The sequence below is a fragment of the Acartia tonsa genome, chromosome 3 (assembly GCF_053477335.1).
Source record: "Acartia tonsa isolate MP-2025a chromosome 3, ASM5347733v1, whole genome shotgun sequence".
In the NCBI taxonomy this organism is placed as follows: Eukaryota; Metazoa; Arthropoda; class Copepoda; order Calanoida; family Acartiidae; genus Acartia; species Acartia tonsa.
In genome coordinates, this window is record NC_137262.1 from 32,631,097 (window position 1) to 32,654,541 (window position 23,445).

The 23,445-nt window shown below is 31.8% G+C and overlaps 1 protein-coding gene across 7 annotated transcripts in view; it reads left to right on the forward strand.

The window, feature by feature from the left end:
- The window catches only part of LOC145313937 (uncharacterized), a 173,299-nt gene that overhangs the window by 78,407 nt on the left and 71,447 nt on the right, over positions 1 to 23,445 (forward strand). For 4 of the 7 annotated variants that reach the window (XR_013877568.1, XM_080153599.1, XM_080153601.1 and 1 more), the window contains exons 2-5: positions 13,974 to 14,046; positions 17,439 to 17,570; positions 17,958 to 18,030; positions 19,118 to 19,251. Coding sequence is in view for 6 of the 7 variants with exons in the window: in XM_080153599.1 (XP_080009725.1) it covers positions 13,974 to 14,046; positions 17,439 to 17,570; positions 17,958 to 18,030; positions 19,118 to 19,251 (412 nt within the window). In the remaining variant the exon portion in view is untranslated. Of the gene's footprint in view, positions 1 to 13,789; positions 13,838 to 13,973; positions 14,047 to 17,006; positions 17,086 to 17,438; positions 17,571 to 17,957; positions 18,031 to 19,117; positions 19,252 to 23,445 lie in introns of those variants that run through there. The other 3 variants (XM_080153600.1, XM_080153603.1, XM_080153604.1) reach the window with 3 other exon arrangements.

The window sequence follows — 23,445 nt, forward strand, 5'->3', positions numbered from 1 at the left end:
AAATAAGCTTTTGAAAACACTTGAAGATTTTCTAGATTTTAAAAAAAATCTTACATTTTTCATAAACACTGAGGACCCTATAGAAACAGTCGTCTTGATTAGTAGACTGAAAAAAAATTTCTAAAAATGATTTTTGTTTAATGGTTACATTTAGAGACCTAAATGTAGGACATATTCCCCCGCCAGGTAATTTCCCCCAGAATTGCTGTGGATAGACACAAAATAACAGGTAATAAATAGTTTGACACATTTTTTATGCTTGTGTCAGAGAGGGAGAGGGAGGAGTAATCTGGATAATAAACTTTGTTAAGATTAACTTCTTATATCTATTATAAACAGCTTTCTGTGAACATGAAAATGAAATTATTATGAAATTATTAGTTTTAAACCAGTTTCTTTTTTATTTCAATATACAATATGAAAATTGTCTGTAATAAGATGCTAAACAGTTTAGCTGAGAACCAGTTCAAATATTTAAACACATTAAGGAACTTCAATTAACCATAAGGGAAATTTATATAAAAAAATAAGTGAATGCTTAAAAAATAGAATAAAATAATAAAAGATGTTCTTCAAAGGATTTTAATCGACTGTAAACATTACTGATTTAGTGATATTACCTACCAAAAATGACTTTTTAATCCTTTTAACAATATTTTGTTAATATGAGCTTTAAGTAAGCATAATTTTCTTTTTAACCAACAGGTTGCTTTTTAATTATTTATCATTTTCTGACAAACATAACATGTTATGCTTTGATGAACACATTAATTAATAAAATTATAATTAGGAAAAACAATTATAGTTTTTTTTATGTTTGTGTAAGCGTAACCAAGAAATTTTTAATTTGATTTTCAAATTTATTTCAAGTATGGCTTCGAATCCGATTAAAATCCGCTGGATTATAACCGGTTCTTAGTCACACTGAAAAATCATGTATAGCATTATATTGCATACATTTTTCCATGAATATTGAAATAATTGAAAATTATAAGATTAAATCCAGTTTTGTTAGACCGGGACTTTGGAACATTGGGGCTAAAAAAAAACTAGTTTAGATCTTGATCCACGTATATCCTATATCCATCGGTTTAATTGACTGTAAATAAGTCCATTATTGACCTACAAAACGGTTGTAAACTTTATAGTCAACTTTCATTTAATTATAAAAAAGACATATGACATATATTGCATTGTTGGGGGCGCGGCTACTCTGTAAATTTGTTCGTAGTTCCATCCTTCCATATTTCTACAGTATCTAATTCTATGCGCCAGTTCCTCAACAGAAGAAAACACAATGGATTTATCATTACTTGGATCTTACACCAGATAATCATATACTATAATAAAGTAAAACTTGTAGTTAGCTAAAATAACGATCACCCATTTACGACATTCTCTCCCCTCCTACTGGATGAATGTACTGACCAATAAGTGATGTCCATGTTTGATGTTTGATGTCTTTGATATAAGATAATGTTGCTAAACTTGTAGTTGGTCATGGGCAAAACTATTCTTGTTATTTTATTTATTTAGATACCTTTATTTTTATGACATTTTAAACATAACAGACCAATCGTGACAGAGGGGAAATTAAATTTGGTGTTGATTCATAACTGAGATTGCATAACATTGCTCAATTTAAATGTATACTGGCCTGTCATTGGTAATTTAGTCTGGGTATTTCATCATTGGTCATTGGTATTGCATGATGTCATTTTTTATAGGCACTATAAAGAGCTTCATTATGAGTTATTAATGTAGTCGCTGTTGATTAGTACAATAATTTAGTGTTTAACTTGAAAATAATTTTGCCCTAATAATGATTATTCTTTAAAAGTAGTTAAGTTGAAAGATTTAATGTGCTGTTTTTGATATTTGCTGATTTTAACGAGTATATTTCTAGATTTAATTAAGTTTACATACATTAAGTCATTTTATTACAACTAACTTTTATTTAATTAAATGATTAATGATCCTAGGGTTAGATCAATGAAAGATAAAATAGTTCTTAAGTAACAAGATAGAAATCTGTCTCTAGAGGTGCTTGAGGGTGTTAGGGGGAGTTTACTTCAACCTTATTTCCAGTTTTATTTTTATGAAGAAATAAAATTGTGGGGGTTATTTTTTTAGGGCCCATTTTTCTTTGGAGGGTGGTGGTACCCACATCCAAAATCGTAATAAACCTTCCCAGGACATACTATGAGAAGCTTGAATGTAAAAGAGAACCATATCGGTTCGGTGGTTACAGAGTTTCTTTGTACAAATAGACACAGATCTTGTCACTTTTATATAAGCAATGATAAACATAATACAACATTATAAAATATAATTTCTTTTTAAATGACATAAAGTAAAAAAGCAGTAGTAAGAAATTTGTTTTGATTACAAGACTTTTTCACATTGTTGTTTCATGTATTATCATAATGGATATATTATAATTTGGATCTTACACCAGATTTAACTGCTCTTTATAAAGTGAAACAGGCAGTGGGCTAATATAACGATTTACCCCCTTTACCCAATCCAATCCCCTCCCCTACTTAATGAACTAACTGATCAATAAATGAGTTCCATGTTAGTAAGCAAAATACAATTTTTCTCATGTCATAAGTTCCACGTATATACATCCATTATTAAAATATGTGTTAGATAATTGTTATTTTGCTTTTACTTCATATCTGTCTGTTTTAGGGGGTTCATTCAAAACAACTTAATTAACAACAAATAAAAGCGGTGGGGGGATCGGATATTGGTATGTAAGTTATAATGATACATACCCCAATTTTAATAAGAACGTTCTGTTAATCGTTGACTTAAAAAATGTGATTGCTTCAATTAAATATTGGTTTATTGGATCTAGCTAACAGTATCCTAACTTTTCCACCAATAATTTCGAACCACGAACCAAGTAATTTTTTCTATCATAATAAAGGGTATACATCATTTTATCCCCCATTGTCTTATCACTTACTATTCATCTTTAAAATCTGCAAATTTTGTGATTTAAGGAAAAATGCTTTAGTGTAAAAACAGAATTTCTTTCTTCCGTGAAATTTATTCTTCCACATCATGCAATCAAAGTCACTAGAAAATAAACGCATAACAGTTTTGTTCAGGGCTCGGCAGCCGCGTATAAGGCTCAGTGAAACCTTATACCTCAGTGAAACTTTAAAATTTAGATGGATATATAAACATTTTCCTAAACGGACAGTACATCTTTTTAGAAATTATTTTTTTTGCACACAAGCGAGTTTAAATTTGAGGCTTATGCGAGGTTAAGAAGCGGCTGCTCAGCCCTTAATTTGTTTACCAAGAGCGCAGCAATAACAAGCCTTCGAAATTCTAATTTAATCCACATAAGTCGATCACAGGCACTAGAAAACAATTTCCAGTATGGATTAGAAACCGGTTGATATCCGATGGGATAAGAACCGTTTCTCAGCCATACTGAGAAATCATGTATAGCATCGTATTGCAGACTATAATCCAAAAGTATATGATTGTGATCATGAAATGTTTTGTAGATAGCTAAGCTCTTTGATTTAAATCACTTTAAGACATCTTCGCATTTTTCTTATTTGTCTGTTGATAAATAGATTTCTTAAATTCAAAAAGCAAGTCCTCCAAGCGTTTTTGGTAATTATGAATAAGCCTTTATGACTGAACATTTATATAATGTGCAAAAATTGTTGTATTTTGCAGTACATGTGAAATTTTAGCAAACATTTTTGTTAAATGGTCTGGCATTTGGCGACACTATGTATTTTTAATCATATATTAGATAGACCCCAGTCAAATTCAGGGTCCGATTTTATACAGCAGATATTCTGTACGAATGGATTTTGTTCTTGTACTTTTTTACCTAGCGTACATTCTCAGACAACTGGGTATATTTCACCATTAGTATGGTCGAGAAAAATAAACTAAAAATGTAATATTTTCAAATAGAAATAAATGTGGAGAGATCCCCAATCACCCTAATAGACAAAGCTTTTATAGGATATGGGCGAAGTCATACACAATTTATTTTGCACACAAAAAATGTGTTCTAATTCGAACTAATACAAAGCCATCGGTAATGAGCATACCTTTTTAAAGTACATTTTCATTAGATAAATTAGCAAAGACAGCTTTGTTTATATTTAGTTGCTTATTACAGAGCAAGTGATGAAATGGTCTGTTTTTTTGTATAAATATTTAATATTTATGATTTTAGAATAGTTTAGTGTTTTTTTAAGTGCAGCTACTCTATAAACAAAGAAGTATGTGAATTGCTGAACTGCTGTATATTTTTGGGTATTTCCGTCCGTATAACGGTGTGATTTAGATAATTAGATTTTTGCTTGTAGACTTTTTCTTACATATATTGTTTTTTTTCAATCGCATAAGAATAGAATTTGTACCTTTATTCGCATAAGTTAATATATATTTCAACATTTTGGATGACTAAGAATCAGTTCTTAACTACACTGAAAAGCATGTATAGTTAAGAACTGATTCATCGTATTACAGAAATTTTCTACGTATATTTTAATTTTGATATTATAATTTTCTAGTTTAATATCCGCGTAAAGCTGTCTATAATACGATGCGATTAATAGCTATCATTAATGTTGTTGGCATATCATTGCAACGCTACCAATGTATGTACAAAATTTGTCCTTGTTATGGTATTAGTAACCCAGAAATAATAATAATGAATTTGTTTGATGTAATACTTTGTCTGATGGCCTACTTTACGGATATACGGATACGGAAATCTTATATTTTTATATGTAAATTTATAATGAGAATTTTACTTAATTCATTTCATTTTTTTCAGGTAACGTTATTGAATCACTGTATCCAGATATCTTTTGATAATTTTGATTTTTAAAACTTTTACTTTAATACAAGTCAAAATTAAACAGTAAATTTACTCAACGTTGGTTTTAATATTTTAAGATCTAAAACAAATTTTTATTTAAAACTTAACTTGTTGAAATCGAAGGGTAAAAAAAATTCAGTAAAATGATCAAAAAAAAAAGATTATTAGAAAATTGTTCGTCTGTATTTCCAGATTTTCAGACTATATACCAAGTACTTTTTCCCATTTATGAAAATGAGTGTGATATTATTTTTTTGTAGCAAAATATTGGGTATGACTTCATATACATCACGCAATAATAGAAACCAATTTTTTATTAAAATCATTTTTGCTTTGTATGTATACTACCGGATACGCCCCTAGCCTCTAGGGGAAATATATTTATAGTTATATGGAAGGGTAGAAAATAGTCTAAAACCATACCCAGACTTATTTACAAAATTAAAAAGCCTAAAACTATCTTAGGACTTATTAGAAACTTCATAGTAAAGGAGAACCATATCGGTTCAGCGGATAGCGAGATCCTTCACTACAGACAAAAACAGATTACTACTTTTCTTTAATAATAATAATAATAGGATTTGATTGTTGGTTAGATTTGACTAGTGTTAAAATTATGTTTGCGTCAAGTTTACTTAAGATCTCTAGAATTGCTTAACCATAATGAAAACCCTCAAACTATAGTTGAAACTTTAAGGGAATCTTTACACAGATTCAGAACCCAATCGCAAATACCATGTCTAAAAATATGAATTAATTCTATATCACATTACTCGACATTTATTTTAGAAGCTTTTTATAGTGCCCATAAAGAATGACGTTATATTGGACTACCATTGGTTAATTAAAATGTATACTGGACAGGCATTTGTAATTTAGTCTGTGCATTGACCTATCATTGGTCGTTATTATTGGATGGCGTCATTTTTTATAAATACTAAACAGAGCTTCTTTATCTATTTCCCCCTAGAGTTATAAACAGTCATGAGATGGACGTACAAATTAAGTTAGATGTAGATTCTCATAGAGGGAAACCTAGAAATAATTTTCAGTCATCTTTCAAGCTAATTGGAGAGAGGGGAAAAATAAACATAAATTTTGAATTATTGAGGAGCAACGCTTCTTTAAAAACTTTCTATTTAGGGTCTTTAAAAAGTTATACACCGTTTTAACTGCATCATTAATATCTTTCTTTTTATTTTGATGCATAATGCCTTTAAGCAGTTTTATAATGCATATATAAATATAAATTTTGCACTTTCAGCTCTTGGCTTATAGTTGGACCATAATTAAGATGATTCTTTATTTATTGTATTTATTCCAAATTGTATATTTTTATTTTTTATCTGATTTTTAAAATTAAATTGATAATTATTAGTCCTGGTTTAAAAAGATTAAAATTGTTTTTAAAAAATATTTTTAAAATATGCAACACGTTTGAAGAAAATTAATAATAAAATGTTGTTTATAAAAAGAAATTTTGACTCAGATAAATTGCTTATAGTTATGAGATACAGGGAAAGGGATGGGGATGTTTGAGAATTAATTTTTCATCCTACTGTGGATGAAGATTTGAATGCGCGAAAAAAGGATTGATTTATGCGTGTTTACAGTTCAGCTTTCCCCATCAATCATTAAATTTACAGATCTTGCCTATTCCAGATTATTTATCGGCCGCCTTCTCAAGCTGCTTATTATCCGTTTAGCAGCTAGCAGCTTTTAAAATACGTGGATTTTTTGAGATAATCAATACCAGTAACATTTATTTCTCTTCTCTTGTTCAAACCCTGAATCATTTGCTAAACTATGTAGTGAAAACATTTTCACGGATTCAGGAATTTGATAATGCATGTGATATTATGCCCAGGGACAGCTAAGGCTTTTATTTTAAGAAGGGGGGGGGGGCAAATGATGATGATGAAAATAAGGGGTTTCAAAGTTTTAGGGGGTAAACATCCCTTTAACCCCCCCCCCCTCCCTTGGACGTTGTTTGTGCCTTATTAAATTAAGAAGAAATAAAGGTGTAGATTATTTAAACAGTCATTGGCCCATGTATCCCTGAAAATGTAGCACTAGGAATTCCGCAAGTAACACTCAGTAATTAGAAACCTTTGATCTCAACAGAGAAAAAAATAAGGTAGAATGTTTTTGATGGTCATGAAATAACAATTTATAGAAAAGTAATATTGTACAAATAGTTTCTAATCTAACCTATAAATTAGGAACCATTGATTATGTAATAAAGCATGGTAGGGTGTAGGTAATACAAATTAGTTTCAATTTGTTAAATTTTACTATTTCTGTTCTGAACATAAACAAACGCAAATTTCTATTAGATTTTTTCTTTGGATTGCAATGCTAATGCCAATGCATGCATAAATAACCAAATAAAAAAATCAGGGATCTTCAGGGATAAGACGATACAAGATAAATTAATGTAAAACCAAATTACATTAGACAAATTTATCCCAATTGTAGGTTAAAATTATTGTTAGAGAAGTTTGGACACTTCTAGCTTGTTCCGACCTATCAAGATTTAATTAAAGCACCCAAAGTTTTTAAGCCAATGAATGAGATAAAATCCTTAAACTTTGGACACCATTACACTTACCAGTATAATGTTCCCTCACTCCCTGATTTAAATGTAATTTAGGTTAAGATAGTTAAAATTGAGTTCAAAATTTGATAATATTGCCAATATATGTATAAGTATAATTACAGACATCTACGTGGCCCAAGTGGTAGAGACTATTTTCGTCTGCCAGCTAATTGCTTCCTGTCCAGCTCAGACTCGGATGATCTTATATTACTAACACTATTAGCAGATCTCAAAGACCCAATACCAAATCGGGACAGGGTCCCCGCCTTGTGGACAGAGTTACATATAGCTCATGCCCCCTCTATTCTATTACTTTAATGTATGGACCGAAAAAAAAGAAATTTGCAATGTTGTATATACTTAACAGAAATATTTTGTATGTATTTGTCAATGTTTTAATGTAGAGTTGCTGCGCTCAATAAGACATGACTATTCATAAACGATAATAATAATACATATTACATAATACTGATTTAATTAAAATCTATTTACTAGAAATAAGTTGCAAAATCATACCCATTCAAAGCTTTGATTGCCAATTAATCAATGTACTGGAAATACATACATTTATGATGCAGCGTAAAAGGTAACGTGTAAGGGACGTCCAAAAGATGGTAAAAGGGTGATGACCCTCCCCCAATGGATTTTGAATTTTTACCCCACCCCTACAAATGGAAAAAATCTTGGAAGTCCTTGCCTATGTGATACAAAGATTACCCGCCCTCCTTAGGCACCACCACAATTTTATCTTCTTCCCCCCCCCCCTTGGACGTCCTTGTAACGTGCTTGCTTTAAATTCAGACTTTAAATAGATCTATCATTACTCGGATCTTACACTCTATTATCATGTACTCTAATACAGTGAAACTCGTTGCTGGGTAAAATAACGATACCCTTACCCACCTGTTTACCCCATCCACTCCCCTCCTACTGGGTGAACAAACTTACCAGTAATAAAGTCCATGTTAGCAATCTAAATTGACAAAAAAATGCCCTGTCATAATATCCACGCCATAGACGTCCAAGGGGGGGGGGGGTAACTCCCCCCCCCCAAAAAAAAATAAACGAATTCCCCCCCCTTAAAAAATTTTTACCCCCCCCCCCAAAAAAAAAAAAAAGCTTGGACGCCCCTGATGATCCACGCATATCATATATATTCATTTTCATAATTCCTTCAGATAATATTTTAGACGTTTAACTTCTAAAAGAAAAGATGGAAGGTTTAAGCTTATCAAAGCACTTATTTTACAATAGTTAATTGTAACCTAAAGACAAACGTCTTTCATTAAAGCATCATTTGTCTATGACTAATACAAAAAAAAATCTTACATTTGCTTGGACGAAAAATAGTCTTTTTTTCAATTTAACCAAACTGAATTTATCAGATATTAAATGAAGAGTTTTTTATCAGTTTTGTATTAACGTTAAAGATAATGCTTTTTGATATAAATGAAAAGATGGATTTATTTCATTTTCTGGCTGGCTGAATTTAAAGAATCCTCCAATAATAAATTTTTCAAGCTCAATATGGTTAATGGTTCTACTTCTCAGGGAAAGGGATATGTCATCTTAAGCAAAAATTTTTCTGCTACTCAAAGCTAAAATGTATATTTTTTATTTTTTGTAAAAGGGGTAGTTTAAACTTGAATTTAGTGAACTGCATATTTTTTTCGGTTCAATAGTTTAAACTACATCTTATTAATCTGCATATATTTGAAAGAATTTCAATTTTCTACCAGGTAACTTTAAAAAATATGAAGACTTGAAAATAATATTTTTTTGGATATATGCTACTTGAATGGCTGTCCTGTTTTCACACAAACGGCATGATGGCTATTTTGGTGGTGCCTAATTAATTGCTATTGATTGTAATACAAAATTATATATATTAGATGGCATTCTTGTAACTTATGCCTGCAATCAAATTTATTTAATGCACTTCATGCAACTATCCCTTTATGGAGTGAAACAATTAATGATATTTTCTAAACTTCAATATTTTCATTTGAATCTTTTTTAGATTAGTATGAGACATTTCAAAATCCGGAGTTTTATGGAGGTCATCTTGAGGGTCTAACTTGAAAAAAAATGTATTTTCAAATTTCAAGAATAAAAATTCTTTGGGACGCCACCAAAATAGTTTTAAACCTTCCCAGGACCTTTACGAAGCTAAATTTGGAACCGATACATTGAAGATGAAGACTATATCGGTTAAGCAGTTAGCTTGAAACTTTTGTACAAGCAGACAAACATCCTGTTACTTTTTTATGTGGATAATACACTTTATTTTCATAACCATTTCAACAGTAATAACATCCTTTTCTTTTGATACATTTTTTTTTATTTAAAAAATTGCAAATAAATTTCCTTTAATTCTAAATATAATTGCTCTGACTGTTTATTCAAATTAGATTACATTTACTCATAAGCTGTTTATGTAATAAAGTTGAAACTTTTAATTTAAGTGGCTAATTATAGATTTAATACAGATTTTATTTTACTCTAAACAATAAATGTATTTAAATGTAAGTATAAATGTATATCCCAGACAACTACCAGGCCCAAGTGGTGGTGACCTTTTTTGTCTGCTAGCAAATTACGTTTTGCTCTTTTGTAACGACTTGGCTGTGTTGATATTTTCGACGTTATTAGCTGATATTCAAAGACCCAATTTGATTGGGTCCAGGGTCTCCAACCCGTGAGTAAAGTTACATATATGCTAATGCACTCTCTATTCTCTTACTTTAATATCTAAATAAATATTGAATAAGATTACAAATTAAATTTTAACTGTTTTGATACAACAACTTCAAGTGAACTAATTCTGAAAAAAAATTCATATCAATAGATTTCCGTTTCATTTGTCAAATAACAGACAAAAACAATTCATTTCAATAAATTTTTATTTTGTCTTTCTTTTATATTAAAATTGTAGCTATGCCCCTAGCATCGTGTTGGGTGCTTTGTTTAGATTTAAAAGCATATCTAAAAGTGTAAAGCTACTTAAAATCTTAAACTTTCCAGTACAGTCATATAGAGATCTTATGTAACTAACATCCAACTACTTATTAACAATTAAAAATACCTGAAGAGATCAAATAAATAAGTAAATTTCATATTTTGTTTGTGAGTAAACCTTAAATATCATAAAGAATTTTGCTTAAAAGTTATTCAACTGGATTAGCATTCGAAATGAACAATTTAATTATCAGTTTTATGCGAAATTTTTGCATGCATTTGATAAAATATATACGTTAAATGTGTGTGTTCCTGTGTGTAGAGTAAATGAACTTTTGAATTTGCCCTAAAAAAGGGATTTCAAGACAAAACAAAATAAATGATTGAGTTTTTGTTAACTAAATGCACTTTTATACATCTAGACGCAATTCTAATCATGGTGATTCAATCAAGTTTATATGGCAAATTTATTTATTTAAAACAATATTTTACCAGAGCTGAATCTTTAAATCATTTTGGTGGTGCGCCAAATCGGGGTGCGCCGAGTTTCAGCTAATCACAGCGCGGCATATCATAAAGTGCTGTGCTCTCATTGGTGGAAAGTTGGCTCACCCCGATCTGGCGCACCACCAAAATGATTTAAAGATTCAGCTCAGGGATACAAAATCAAATCACACACAAAATTACATAACTATAATCATAAAGCACAACAGTATTCTAACTTCCACACTATAAAATTCTGAGTTGGGTTCTTAAACATTAATATCAGACCGCAATAAATATATTTAAACAAGGATGTCAACATCCATAAAAGCGAAGCTTTGAAATGGAAGGACAAACGAACATTAACAAAATCAAAAGAATCGGAAAATTTTAACATACAAAAATTTGTTGTCAAAAAAGTTAAAAATCGACATGTTTAAAATGGACGTACGGACATTCTGGTATTGATTATAGAGTTGCTACGCTTTCTGAATTGTACCTTACTACTACAGGAATCATCATATAAAACATTTATAATAATAATAATGTATAAATATCAAAAGTTGATTACGGCTATACACCTATTTGAACACTGATAATAACCCATCCATAATTTTAGAACACTTTTTTTAATTCGACGAAGAAATTTTACATGACAAATTTGGTAGTGTAGCTTTTCTACATTCGCGATATGTTCTCTTGTTATATTTGTTTTTAAGAAGCCACCCCTGTATTCTTTATTGAGAATAATAGTTTCACTTCCATAATCACTCTGTCTCGAGGAAGTCATGAGCAAAAATTTCCCATAAAATGTTGGATTATCAAGGAATTTTTCAGAGATTTTGCACATTAAATGAGTGCGCATATTTTCTTGCAAAATTGTTCTGGTCTTAAACCTTTTTTTTGACGAACCTATTTACTTTATTTAGGAAATTTTTCCTATGTTCAGAGCAAACTCATTTCAAAACTCGACTTTTTCTTCATAACCGGACAAAGTGTCTAAAAAATCAGAAATGTAAAGTCATAAAAATGAGGGCGATGAGAGCTAGGAGAAGTGGGAAAGAAATCCCCTAAAAAGAGATGGATAATCCTTAATTTTTATGACGTCACATGGCTGATTTTTGTGACACATTGTCCGGTTACTTTTTCTTCTAAACAGAATTGGTAAACGCTTGTCTTGAAAAGTTTCTTTGGATTTTTCACTATAAGCCCATTGGAAACAGTTTTCATTTAAATATTATTACATGAAAATTTAAAATTAAATTATTTGTACTTGATATAATAATTTTAGCTATTTTGAAGGAGACTTATTTTGCTAGGATTTGCACATTACGGTACTGTCTTAAACATTGAGGTATAACCAGGGATACAGGGATAGGACAATGGAACTAATTGTTCCACATGTCAAAGCAAAAGAAAAGAGTGACACGAGCTGTATGTAACTCTACCTACGAGGTGGGGATCATGTTCCGACTTTCAATTGGGTCTTTGAATATCAGCCAATAGCGCCAGAAAGATTAATACAGCCAAAAAGAGCACAAAGCAATTTGCTAGGAGGTGGAAAAGGTCCCTAAAGTAGCTTTAGGCATAAATTAAGAGTGAATATAAATTTTTCATTCATTGTCTTATTCCTACTTTCATGAATTACATTATACAATATACATACACAATTCCCATTTAGAAGTAAGATTCATTAAATTTAGCTAAGTGTTATTATTTTAATATCCGTCCTGTTATGTCGCTTCATTTCCTCAAATATGTGAAGTAGAAATTTTTTATGTAATAATTGTAATGTTTTTGTATAAATTGTAAGCACGATTTTTTTAAAAAACTTGTACACAATTAAATAAGGCCTTATAAGATTTTAATAACTGCTGAACTGATTAAGTTCTCCTGTTGAGAGAACCTTTACTTGGGTCCCGGGATGGTTTTAAATTATCATTTTTAGATTATTAGCATTGAAATGGTTTTATTTTTAGCTCCCTCCTTATCCCTTGAATGCAGAGCCCCAGGATGCTAAGGGCGCAGTTGCTAGTAATTAAAGAAACCATTTTCTAATAACTTTTTGTACGTGAAAAATATCAAATTATGCTCTATATACATAGGCGTCCAAGGGGGGGGGGGTAATGGGGCGATTACCCCCCCCAAAATTTTTTTCATTTTACCCCCCCCCCCCATTTAAAATTTACCCCTACCCTGGGGGTGCCGTAGGCACCCCCAACCATTTAGGAGGGGGTATTTACCCCCCCAAAACAATTTTGGGGGGGTAAATACCCCCCCCAAAATAGAAAATCTCTAACAAAAAAATTTTTTGCGCGCTTCGCGCGCATTTCTAATACTAAATTTTTAATAAAATTTAAATTACCCCCCCCAAAAATTTTACCCCGGGGGTAAATTTTGGGGGGGGTAAACAACTTTTACCCCTGCCAACAGATTTCAGGGGGGGTAATTACCCCCCCCAAGCAAATTTTACCCCCGTGGTAAAAATTTTGGGGGGGGTAAAAAAAATTTTACCCCCCCCAAAATAAAAAGCTTGGACGCCCCTGTCTATATATTTTCAATTTTCATACTTTATTTTTTACTGCTAAAAAGCCTTAGATTTTATATTGTAAATTTGTTTAAACCCTGCTAGAAACTATGACCAAACTTCCATGAAAATTAAAATTTTCATGATCTTACTGAGCACACAAACATCCAATTATTTTTAAAAGTATGAAAGGTTAAAAAAAATATTTTCATTTACTTTTCCATATATCTCTAGATTCTCTGTAAACCAATTATTAATTTTTTGTCTTCATAAAATATAAGGTTAGAAAATCTTCCAAAAAATACAGAAAAATCTACCAAAAGCTTTTTACAACTTCCTTAATTAAGATTTTAGTCTTTTAGTATAAAGTATATCTTATTATGTCTTCGGAAAATATCAAGTAAGTAAACATTGTAGCTTTGGCCCCTCAGACCTAACAAAACTTTTTTTTATATATTTTAATATCCACGGAAAGCTGTCTATAATAGGATGCGATAAATAACTATTAATTTGTAATAATAATATTCTAATTTCAGAGGTCTGAAGTTACCCCTGGGAGGTTGGGGCTCTGAGAGACGACCAAAACAAGCACATCCACATGAAAAGAAGGTATAGCTTCATTTATATGTGGAATGTTGTCTGTTCGCCTGTCTGAAACTTAAGATCTCTGTAATCAATAATACAAAGTAGAACGATGTCTGTGCGTTCGTCTTTCTGTTGTCTAACGAAAGCTTAAAAGATTAATGTAAATGCTTATCGGATTTGGTTCTACTCTTCAGGGAATATAGCTACTGGTCCAGCGGTGGTGTTAAGCTATTTTAAAAAAAGAAAAATACCCCTCTAAATTTTATTGAAACAACAACAAATAATAAATTTATTGTGACTTGACTAATAATAATAGTTTAATAAAACTGAGGGTAAACGTTATTAAGCTGCAACGCTTGAACATAAATTGCCTGAAATGAATAATTCAATCTCAAGACAGGGACGTCAAAGTTTTTTATTTTGATGGGGGCAAAATATGGGGTTTAAAAGAATTTGGGGGGTAATCTAATGATATTTTTAAAAATTTTGTTGGGAGTAAAATGAGGGGTTTCAAAGTTTGAGGGGGGTAAAAACCACCCCCTAACTTCTATGCCCCATGACCTTGAATCTTTAATAATGCAAAGGAAATTCTTAATGTAAGAATAACATAATAATATCTGTCTGTGGTTAATAACCAAATCATGGACATAGGGATTAATTATTTGCATTATTTTCTTAGTAAGGATCAATATTTCGCCAAAATGCATTATTAATATAATTATTTTAAGTAAAGTAAATAATCAAATAGTTACAGGCTTTTTTCGGTTGTAATATCCATTAATATATATACTAATATATATAACTAATATTAATATAACTACTTGGATATTGTACCAGATTTTATGTACTCTACTAAAGAGATAATCCAAGCTGGTTAAAATTAGGGTTGGGCCGGATACTTTTTTGGCCGGATACCGGATACCGGATATCCGGCTGATTTCAAATGTCGGATATCCGGTAACCGGCCGGATATCCGGCCAACGCCGGATATCCGGCAAATATCCGGTTATCCGGCCAAATTACCGGATATCCGGCTGGATAACCGGCCAAATTACCAGATATTAAAGTAGTAAAAAAAATTTCTTCAGAAATCTTATATAAATTTACATAAAGTTGAACTTATTCAGAAAAAATGTTCTTCTAGCTTCAATAATAAGAAAATTATAGCCATTTAAAATTTTAAAAAGCAGAGATTTTTGGTGTAAAGTATAAAAAATTATAGAGCTGGATATCCGGCCGGATAGTTTAAATATCCGGTATCCGGCCGGATATTGAAAATGGCCGGATATCCGGCCACACCGGATATCCGGCCCAACCCTAGTTAAAATGACGATACCCCAATCCACTCCCTTTACCCCATCCCCTCCCCTCATACCGGAGGAACCAACTAACCAATAAATGAGGCCCATATCAAAATTTCCACGTATTCTATATCCATCTATCCATTATCCCTGTTACTATTATGATGACATAAAATTATGATTTCCTCTATTAAGGATAAATTCCTTCTACTTCCTCCTTTAATTATCTTAAATATCTAAGTAATGAGAAGGTTTGTTTTTGTGTCGGGTATTCTCTAATCACTCTCCCCCACCTTTGAGGTTTTATATAAAAAAAAAGAGGGGGAGTGCAACGTGGGGTGGTCGATTTTCCGGGTCTATCCTTTCTTTATTAACTATTACTTAAAAATAACCTTATACGAAACCCAGGACTAATACAAAGCTTTATATTCAAATCTTTGGTCTCATCAGTTTAGTTTCTGAGATCTTATTTGCAACATTAAAACACAAAAATCCTGCTCGTTTCATACCGAAAAAGAAGATCGGTTGATTTGATCTAGCGGCGGGTAGTGAGATCTTTTAATGAAAACACACACTCTAAGACAAACATCTTGCATTTTTATAAAGGATAATAGGATAATCCTTATACTAAAGTAACAGGATGTTTGTTTGTGTGTCTGTGTATCTGTGTGTCTGTCTGTACCGAAGGATCTCGCTAACCGCTGAACCGATCGGGTTCTCCTTAACAGGGTAGCTTCTCATAAGTCCCGGGAAGGTTTATAACTATTTTCTTGGGGGTTGGGACACCCCCAACCCCCCCCCCCCCCAAAAAAAAATGAAAAATACCCCCCCCCCCCAAAAAAAAAAAAAAAAAAAATTTCCACCCCCCCAAAATATTTTTTTACTTATTCTTTTAAAATCTAAAATAAGAAATTGGGTTATCAAATTGACTACCCCCTCCTCAAGTGCCCCTAGAGGCCTCTAGGGGCGTAGCCGCTAGTTAGATCAATAATAGAATAAGATAATTATAAAGCAAATCTTATTACGAGGTTTCGAGATTTTTTATTGCTAAATATTCTTACGGTTGCCATGTAAGAATGAATTTAGTAAAAAACTAATAATTTAAACTTTCTAAAGAATTTTCCCTTAGCTATATTATTCCTTGAATAATTTATATAGATAAAATTATTTGATCGAATGAATGATCTTTTTGTATCCAATAACGCATATTTTTTTGTAAGGTCTGCTAATTTTGTTTCTATATTTTGGCAACCGCTTGTTTGAAATTAAAATGGCGCAACGTTTTGAATCGCAATAAGTTGTCGTAAATAATTTTGCAAGCTTTTTTTATTTATGACGTATTAAATGGTGTTTTGACATTAACAAAGTGTTTGGTTAACTAAAGTTTATATTTTTATCTGTTTCATCTAAGTTTCAGCTTCGTAACTTAATTTTCATGGATTTTATCTAGTTTTTTTTTTAATTTGCCATGACTAATGTTTCCTGTAAAAGTACCTGTCGATCGACTGTACCCTTCAATTTTAAATAAATTGTAAATATGGGAGAGTGATACATGGTAGTTTTCGTAAAATTAACATATAATTTTTTTCCTCGCAAGACCCTCCGCCGTTATGGCAAAAGAAAATTGTCGTTGCCTAAAACTATTCCCCCTTCTTATTTTTAACTTCAGTGGCGATTTCAGTGGCCAAATGATTTTTGGGAGAGCACTGTTTTCTTCTTAAGTACTAAAATGGTCAGTTTAAAAGAAAACAAAAAGGTACATGTAAGTATAAACAGATAAATATATAATTTTATTTTGATTTATCTTTCATTATATCTCTTTTAAAATAAGTTGGTTTTGATTAATTGAATATTAAAGTAAATAATCAACAAGTGAATTCTGATTTTATTCTATACGGAAATATTCCGTATTTTCACTTTTTAATTTGGGTAAGAAATAGAGAGGCAACTAGATTGGAAATATACACCCCGGATATTAATTACGATTATATTCTATCTTATTACGTATTTTCAGGGATTATTGAGAAGCAGCAGCGTAGGGTTACTAGAGTGTTCCAGAATGCATGAAATTCACTAATAATAATATATAGTATCTCATCTCGTATTTATATTCAGGGATTATTGAGAAGCAGCAGCGTAGGGTTACTAGAGTGTTCCAGAATGCATGAAATCCCGTGGTCAGAGCTGAGAAATGACCAACACTATCCAACTTACAAAATTGGACATGCTACTCATATGGTCAGCAAGGTATTATTCACGTTCATTATTTACCAGTTTGGCTTAAATGAAATAAGGTATATTTATCTCGTATTTTTGGAAGAAATTCTCATCTTTGAATAACGTGAAATATTCCTAGTTTTTGGTGCAGCTACTTTTTAGTAAAAATATGTCTCTACGTTCGTCGATCCGAAACTCCATTATCATAAGATTCTCTCCTCTTCGACAGATTGCTAAAGATTCGCTAATCAGTACTACTACTAACGACAAAATTGACCGTTTTCGTAAAACATCCAGGTAAGTTGCAAACATCCCAACCTTTTTTACGTAAGGACTCCCATTTTACAATTCTAAATTCTTAGACACCTTATATTTTTCAAGATTTTATCCATTCTAAAGAAGTCTTTGTTGTTTCAGGTGTGGGGAAGTACTCGAGTAAGAATTAGAAACTTTCATCCTGACCTCATTCTTTTACAACAAGAAGAAATCAAGGAAATTATTTACATTTTTACAATCAATAAATTTTAAAGTAAACTAGCGACTGCGCCCTTAGCATCTAGGGGCTCTACATTCGAAGGAATATGACTTGACAGGGCAGTAAAATAGCTGAAACCCCTATCAGACATTTTTTTATAAAAATAAAATAGCCTAAAACCTTACCAGAAACTTCACAGTAAAGAGAACCATATCGGTTCAGCGGTTAGCGAGATCCTTTGCTACAGACAAAAAAAGCTTAGTACTTTATATAATACTTTGTATTATAGATATGAATAGAGGGGGCACGAGATGAATGTAACTCTTTCCACGGGGTGAGGACCCTAAGCTGACTTTCAATTGAGTGTTTTAATATAAGTTGTCTGGGTTATACATTTATACTTAAATACATTTATTGAAGTTGAATAAGTTACAGTTAAATTTTAGGAAGGTTCGAGTCTTGTCCCTAATTGTGTAATGATTAAAGATATTAAAAATGGGTCTCCTACACATCGATTCTAATCTCAATAAAAGTTTGCAACTAATAGGTGACAGGTATGTCATTTGAAGATGCGAAAAGCGAATAGCAAGTCGCTAGTACGTGGATTGCTTGGTTCGATCGGCATGAATGTCCCTCTTTCGGCCATAGTAGATTAAATATTGTATGATATTTCGCAGGGTGTCGGAGCCGTATAATTTTGATGCGGCTCCGGCTCCAGCTCCGGCTCCTACCTTAAAATTAATATATAAATTTTTTTTCATTATTGAATTTGATAAAATAAAATAAATAATATAAAATATTTTGCTTTTATTTGATTAAAGCTATATAAAAGTAGAAGGATGTGTGTCTATTTGTTAAGTAATAATAGTTTTTCAGTTTATTATATGGAAATAGACCGTTGCCAAATTATAATATTACTTTAAAAAATCATTTTAGCTAGTCCGGAGCCGGAGCCGTTTTTAACGAAAAATACGGCTCCGGATCCGGCTCCGGAACCCTAATTATTATTTCGTGCCTTGCTATCTGTATTTATCTAATTCTTTCTCATCAAGTTTTTCAAAAGCTTTTGTTATTTGCAAAATGTAAAGAGTTAAACCAATTCAGATTTTGCGGAACCTAACCCATCCGAACATAATTCTGTTGATGGGCATAACCCACTCTCCCCCGGTGAACAATCCTGTCCTTGTGTTTGAGCACATTCAGTTTGGAACTCTGTATTCCTGGCTTCATATACAGGTAAGAACTGCCTGTATAGTCGCTTTGCTCCAGATAGAATAGTGGTTTTCTGTGGCGATTTCATTGTTTACAATGAGGATTGAATTAGAGTATAACCCTTAAGAAGCCTAGGTACATACCATAAAGATTCTCTAAAATCACATTTAAAACTGATTTTTAAAAAATTCTCGATCTGTAAGATATATTGCAGTCAAAAAGTCATTAATTAAACAGATTGTATAGGAATTGATTTACACAAGATAGATTTTCATTATAGGGAGGGTTCACAATCGTCCTTGAGTAGTGTAATGTTATTTTGTTTTGTTGATTATTTTTCTGCCTCTTCCCTTCCACCTTAAATATATAGAGCCACTAGATTCTTGGGACGCATCCGCTACTAGGATTAAATAAAATACTATGAAGTAACTCTTTTTAACAAACTAGCGGCTTCGCCCCTAGCCTCTAGGGGCTCTGCCCCAAGAGGTGATAAAAAAAATTATGGCGAAAATCGTAAAGGACCATGGAAATCTCCTTCAAAAAAAAAAAAAAATAATTGGGGGGGGATTTTTTGGTTTTTGGGGGGGTTGGGGGTGTCCCACCACCCAAGAAAATAGCTTAAAACCACCACAGGACCAATAGGTAGATACCCTGAAGAGTAGAATCCGATCGGTTCAGTGGTTACCTCGATCTCAAGGGACAGACTGACAGACGGACAGACAGACATCGTTCTACTTTGTATTATAGATATAAAAGTTAATTTGAAACAATTAGCTAATAAGTAGTCCTATAGGTCATGACTGGCAAGGTCGAATAAAGGAAATAATCCTTTCCCTTACTAGGCCTACTAAATCACTTTATGTGAAAGGGCTAAATTGCCAGAAAAAAGTTTGAGCTGTTTGAGTGGCGGATGTGGGGTATATCCTGAAATGGTTGGATACTTAAAAAGTAACGTATCCTAGTACAAAAATTGTTACTGCATAATAAAATTCTGAAATACAAAAATACTCCAGGGTTTGTTATTTTAGATGTTACTAGAGTTTACGCCCCCCCCCCCCCCCTCTTGGCCCTTGAAGCCTCTAGGGGCACTTAAGATAGAGGGAGAAGTCGAACCCCCATCTTTTCAATTCAAGTTTTAGAGAGTAAAAGTCAAAAACCAAAATTTTAGGAGGGTAATTTTTTCTAGGGGCGATTTCTCTTGGAGTGTAGTGATACCCTCCCCCAAAAAGTTAAAAATATTTCCTAGACTTATCAGAAGCTTTACTTTAAAGAACTTAATATCAGCTCAGCTGTTAATGAGATTCTTTGCTACAGACATAAAAAGCGGATCTACTGCAGTTCACGGTAAAATAATTATATTGCTGGTAACGAATATTGCCAAAAGTCTTATGAATTTTAAAGGGTGCTAGCTGCCAAACGGCTAAACGTAAAGATCATCCCCGCACACTGTTTTAAGCGGCATAATATTTTACCGAGAACTGCAGTAGATCTTAAAAAGCTTGCATATAATAGGATAACTTAACTAAGGTAAACGTTTGACTGTTACCTTTTTGTTATTTGGATACCTTTCATAAATTAAAATTGTCTATTCGCTTATATGTTTCTTGTGTTAAAAAAATGATAAAAGTAAAGCTAAGAGAAAGAGGCTTTTATTTAAGTAATAGACTTTGCATGTTTCATGTGGTTGAGAAAATAAAACTATGCCTAACAATACAATAATAATACAATATCACTTACATATTACGAGATAGGTGTACAGAGATTCAGATTAAATAATATTAAAAGATATTTTAGCTATTGTTTATTTATGTTTAAAGTTAAAGAAAAAGCAAGTAATAATCCAAAACAATTTATAGGTAGGATTAGGAATTAGCAAGCTTTTGTACAGATATTATTATTGCTATCCAAGATAAAATAATGAATGATGTTTATATCTTATTATTTTAATGATTACTTCACTCTTTTAACCCTGGTTGTTATGGCAGGAATAGGATGTCATGAACTGATGAAACCGTATGACATGACTTTACTACCAAGACGCCTTATTATTTACTACATTAATCAGTGGGGGTTTAGACCATTTAGTTGAGATAACTTAGTCTCAAGATTAAACTTTAATTTTAGACTTTTTAATATTCCATGTTAAAAAATCCTCTATAACTCATATAAATATGATAGTTTGGGTATAGTTGACATCGCCTCTTAAAGGGCGTTTCGTCGTATTTTCACAGTAGCTTTTGTTGGGTTATTTTGGGTTAGGTTATGTGATTGTCAAGCAGGGTTAGGCAGTTGGCCCTGCAGGGGCTAGAAATAGGAGAAAAGCTATTGTGAAAGTATTAAGAAATGCCCCTTAAGAGGCGATGTCACGAAAAGATCTATACCCGATAGTTTTTATATTGTAAATTATCAGTGGGAGATAATAGATAGATATTAGGGACATTAATTTCTTAATTCTCCCCAATTTTACTCTAATGCTTAAAGTCTATCGTTGTGGTTTAGAAAAAGACCTTTATGAGATTTAATTTTGCACGTTATCAATCATTCCATTAAATTTTGGTGCTTTTTACGACCTCTGTCGTGGGATTATTTTAAACAGTTATTTTGTTAAAGGACAGTTATAATCTTTCATTTGTGGTATTTAGATTTACTTAATGGAGCTTTATAGATTTAGTTTATACAGTAGTTGTAGATTAAGATTGTCTATGATTCACAGGATTTTTATAGTGTAATGAATTATTGAACTAAATTCATTTACACACGATCTAACTATGTTAAATAATCAGCTTAAAGTTATTGGTGTAAAAGTTTGGACACTAGTGTAAATTTCAGTGCAATGTCCCCTCACTTCCTGATGATTCAGTAGTTTTAATTTCAATAAAGAGCTTTTTGAACAAGGACAAGTCTGTTTTATCAGATTATTTAGAAGTTAAAAAATTTTAGACCAAAGACAGGGCCAACAAAAGTTTTTCTAAAAACTCATTTTCCTAGAATCTAGGTTATTACAAAAATTTAATGTCCTATTCTTCATTATAAGTTGTAACAAAAACATTAAGCATCATGAATAAAAAGAGTAAAGTGCATAAGATAAAAGGAATTCACCTATTCTGTGTAAAACACACACTTGTCTAACCCACAGATACACTCTTGTCAGACACACTTATTGTAAAAAGTGCAGCTTCTCTATAACCAAGATATGTACGTCCATTGGTTTATATAAATAAAAATGCCAATTTGTTGGAATTATAGTATTCAAGATATAATACTATGAATATGGTAATAAAATCCATAATTATTTTTACAGTATGCTTTTCTCTTTTGTTATTGTAATTAAGTTAAATAATAAAGGGGCAAGAGTAAAATAGCTTTACCCCCACCGATTAAAGACCCCATAATTGAACCATGTTTCAAGATTTGTCAGCTTGGTCACGTTGAAGATTATGAATTTTATGTTACTATAATTTTAGCCTGAAGTTTGTGCGCAATTTATGGACATTATTGTGCTTGTTACAGATCTACCTACAAGTAAAAGTTGCATGTATTGACTTATTATTATTTTTCAGTTTAACCTTAGACATGAAACAGGGGTGTATATTCTGCACAAGATTTTTTTTTTCCCCTGCTACAATTTTTTTTATTTTTCTTCCCCCCCTAGTTTTTTCTCACAAAGTAGGGGAAAAATGGAAAAATATTTAAAGAACTCTATATTTCATTTATTTTATCCCTCCTACCACACATTTTTTTAGTTTTTTAACCAAGGAGGGGGGCGAAATGGAAAAAATGTTTTCAGTTTTCTTAATTTTTACATTTTTTTTTTTCCTCCAACCACTTATTTTTTATTTTCTTTCCCCCCCCCTGAGCCGGGGATCCCATGTAGAATATACACCCCTGACATGAAATTAACAAGAAATCTTCATTTTTCTCTTGCATATCTATTTTTAATTTTCCTTTACTGTCTGTATTGCAAAAATGATTAATCGTTACTCTCCTCTCACTTAGTTGTCAAGGACTAATAGGAAGCTTACCTAAAATAGTAAGCTTTGATATTTCAAAAATTGAGAACTTGATTTTGTTTTAAATCCATATAAAACAGTACATTTAATCTACAATATTCATTAAGTTTCCTTGAAGAACGTATAGAATATACATGGATATTCTGATAGGGAAAAAATTGTCGTTAATTTGATTGCATTGATATCATTTATTGGTCAGTTTGTCCAT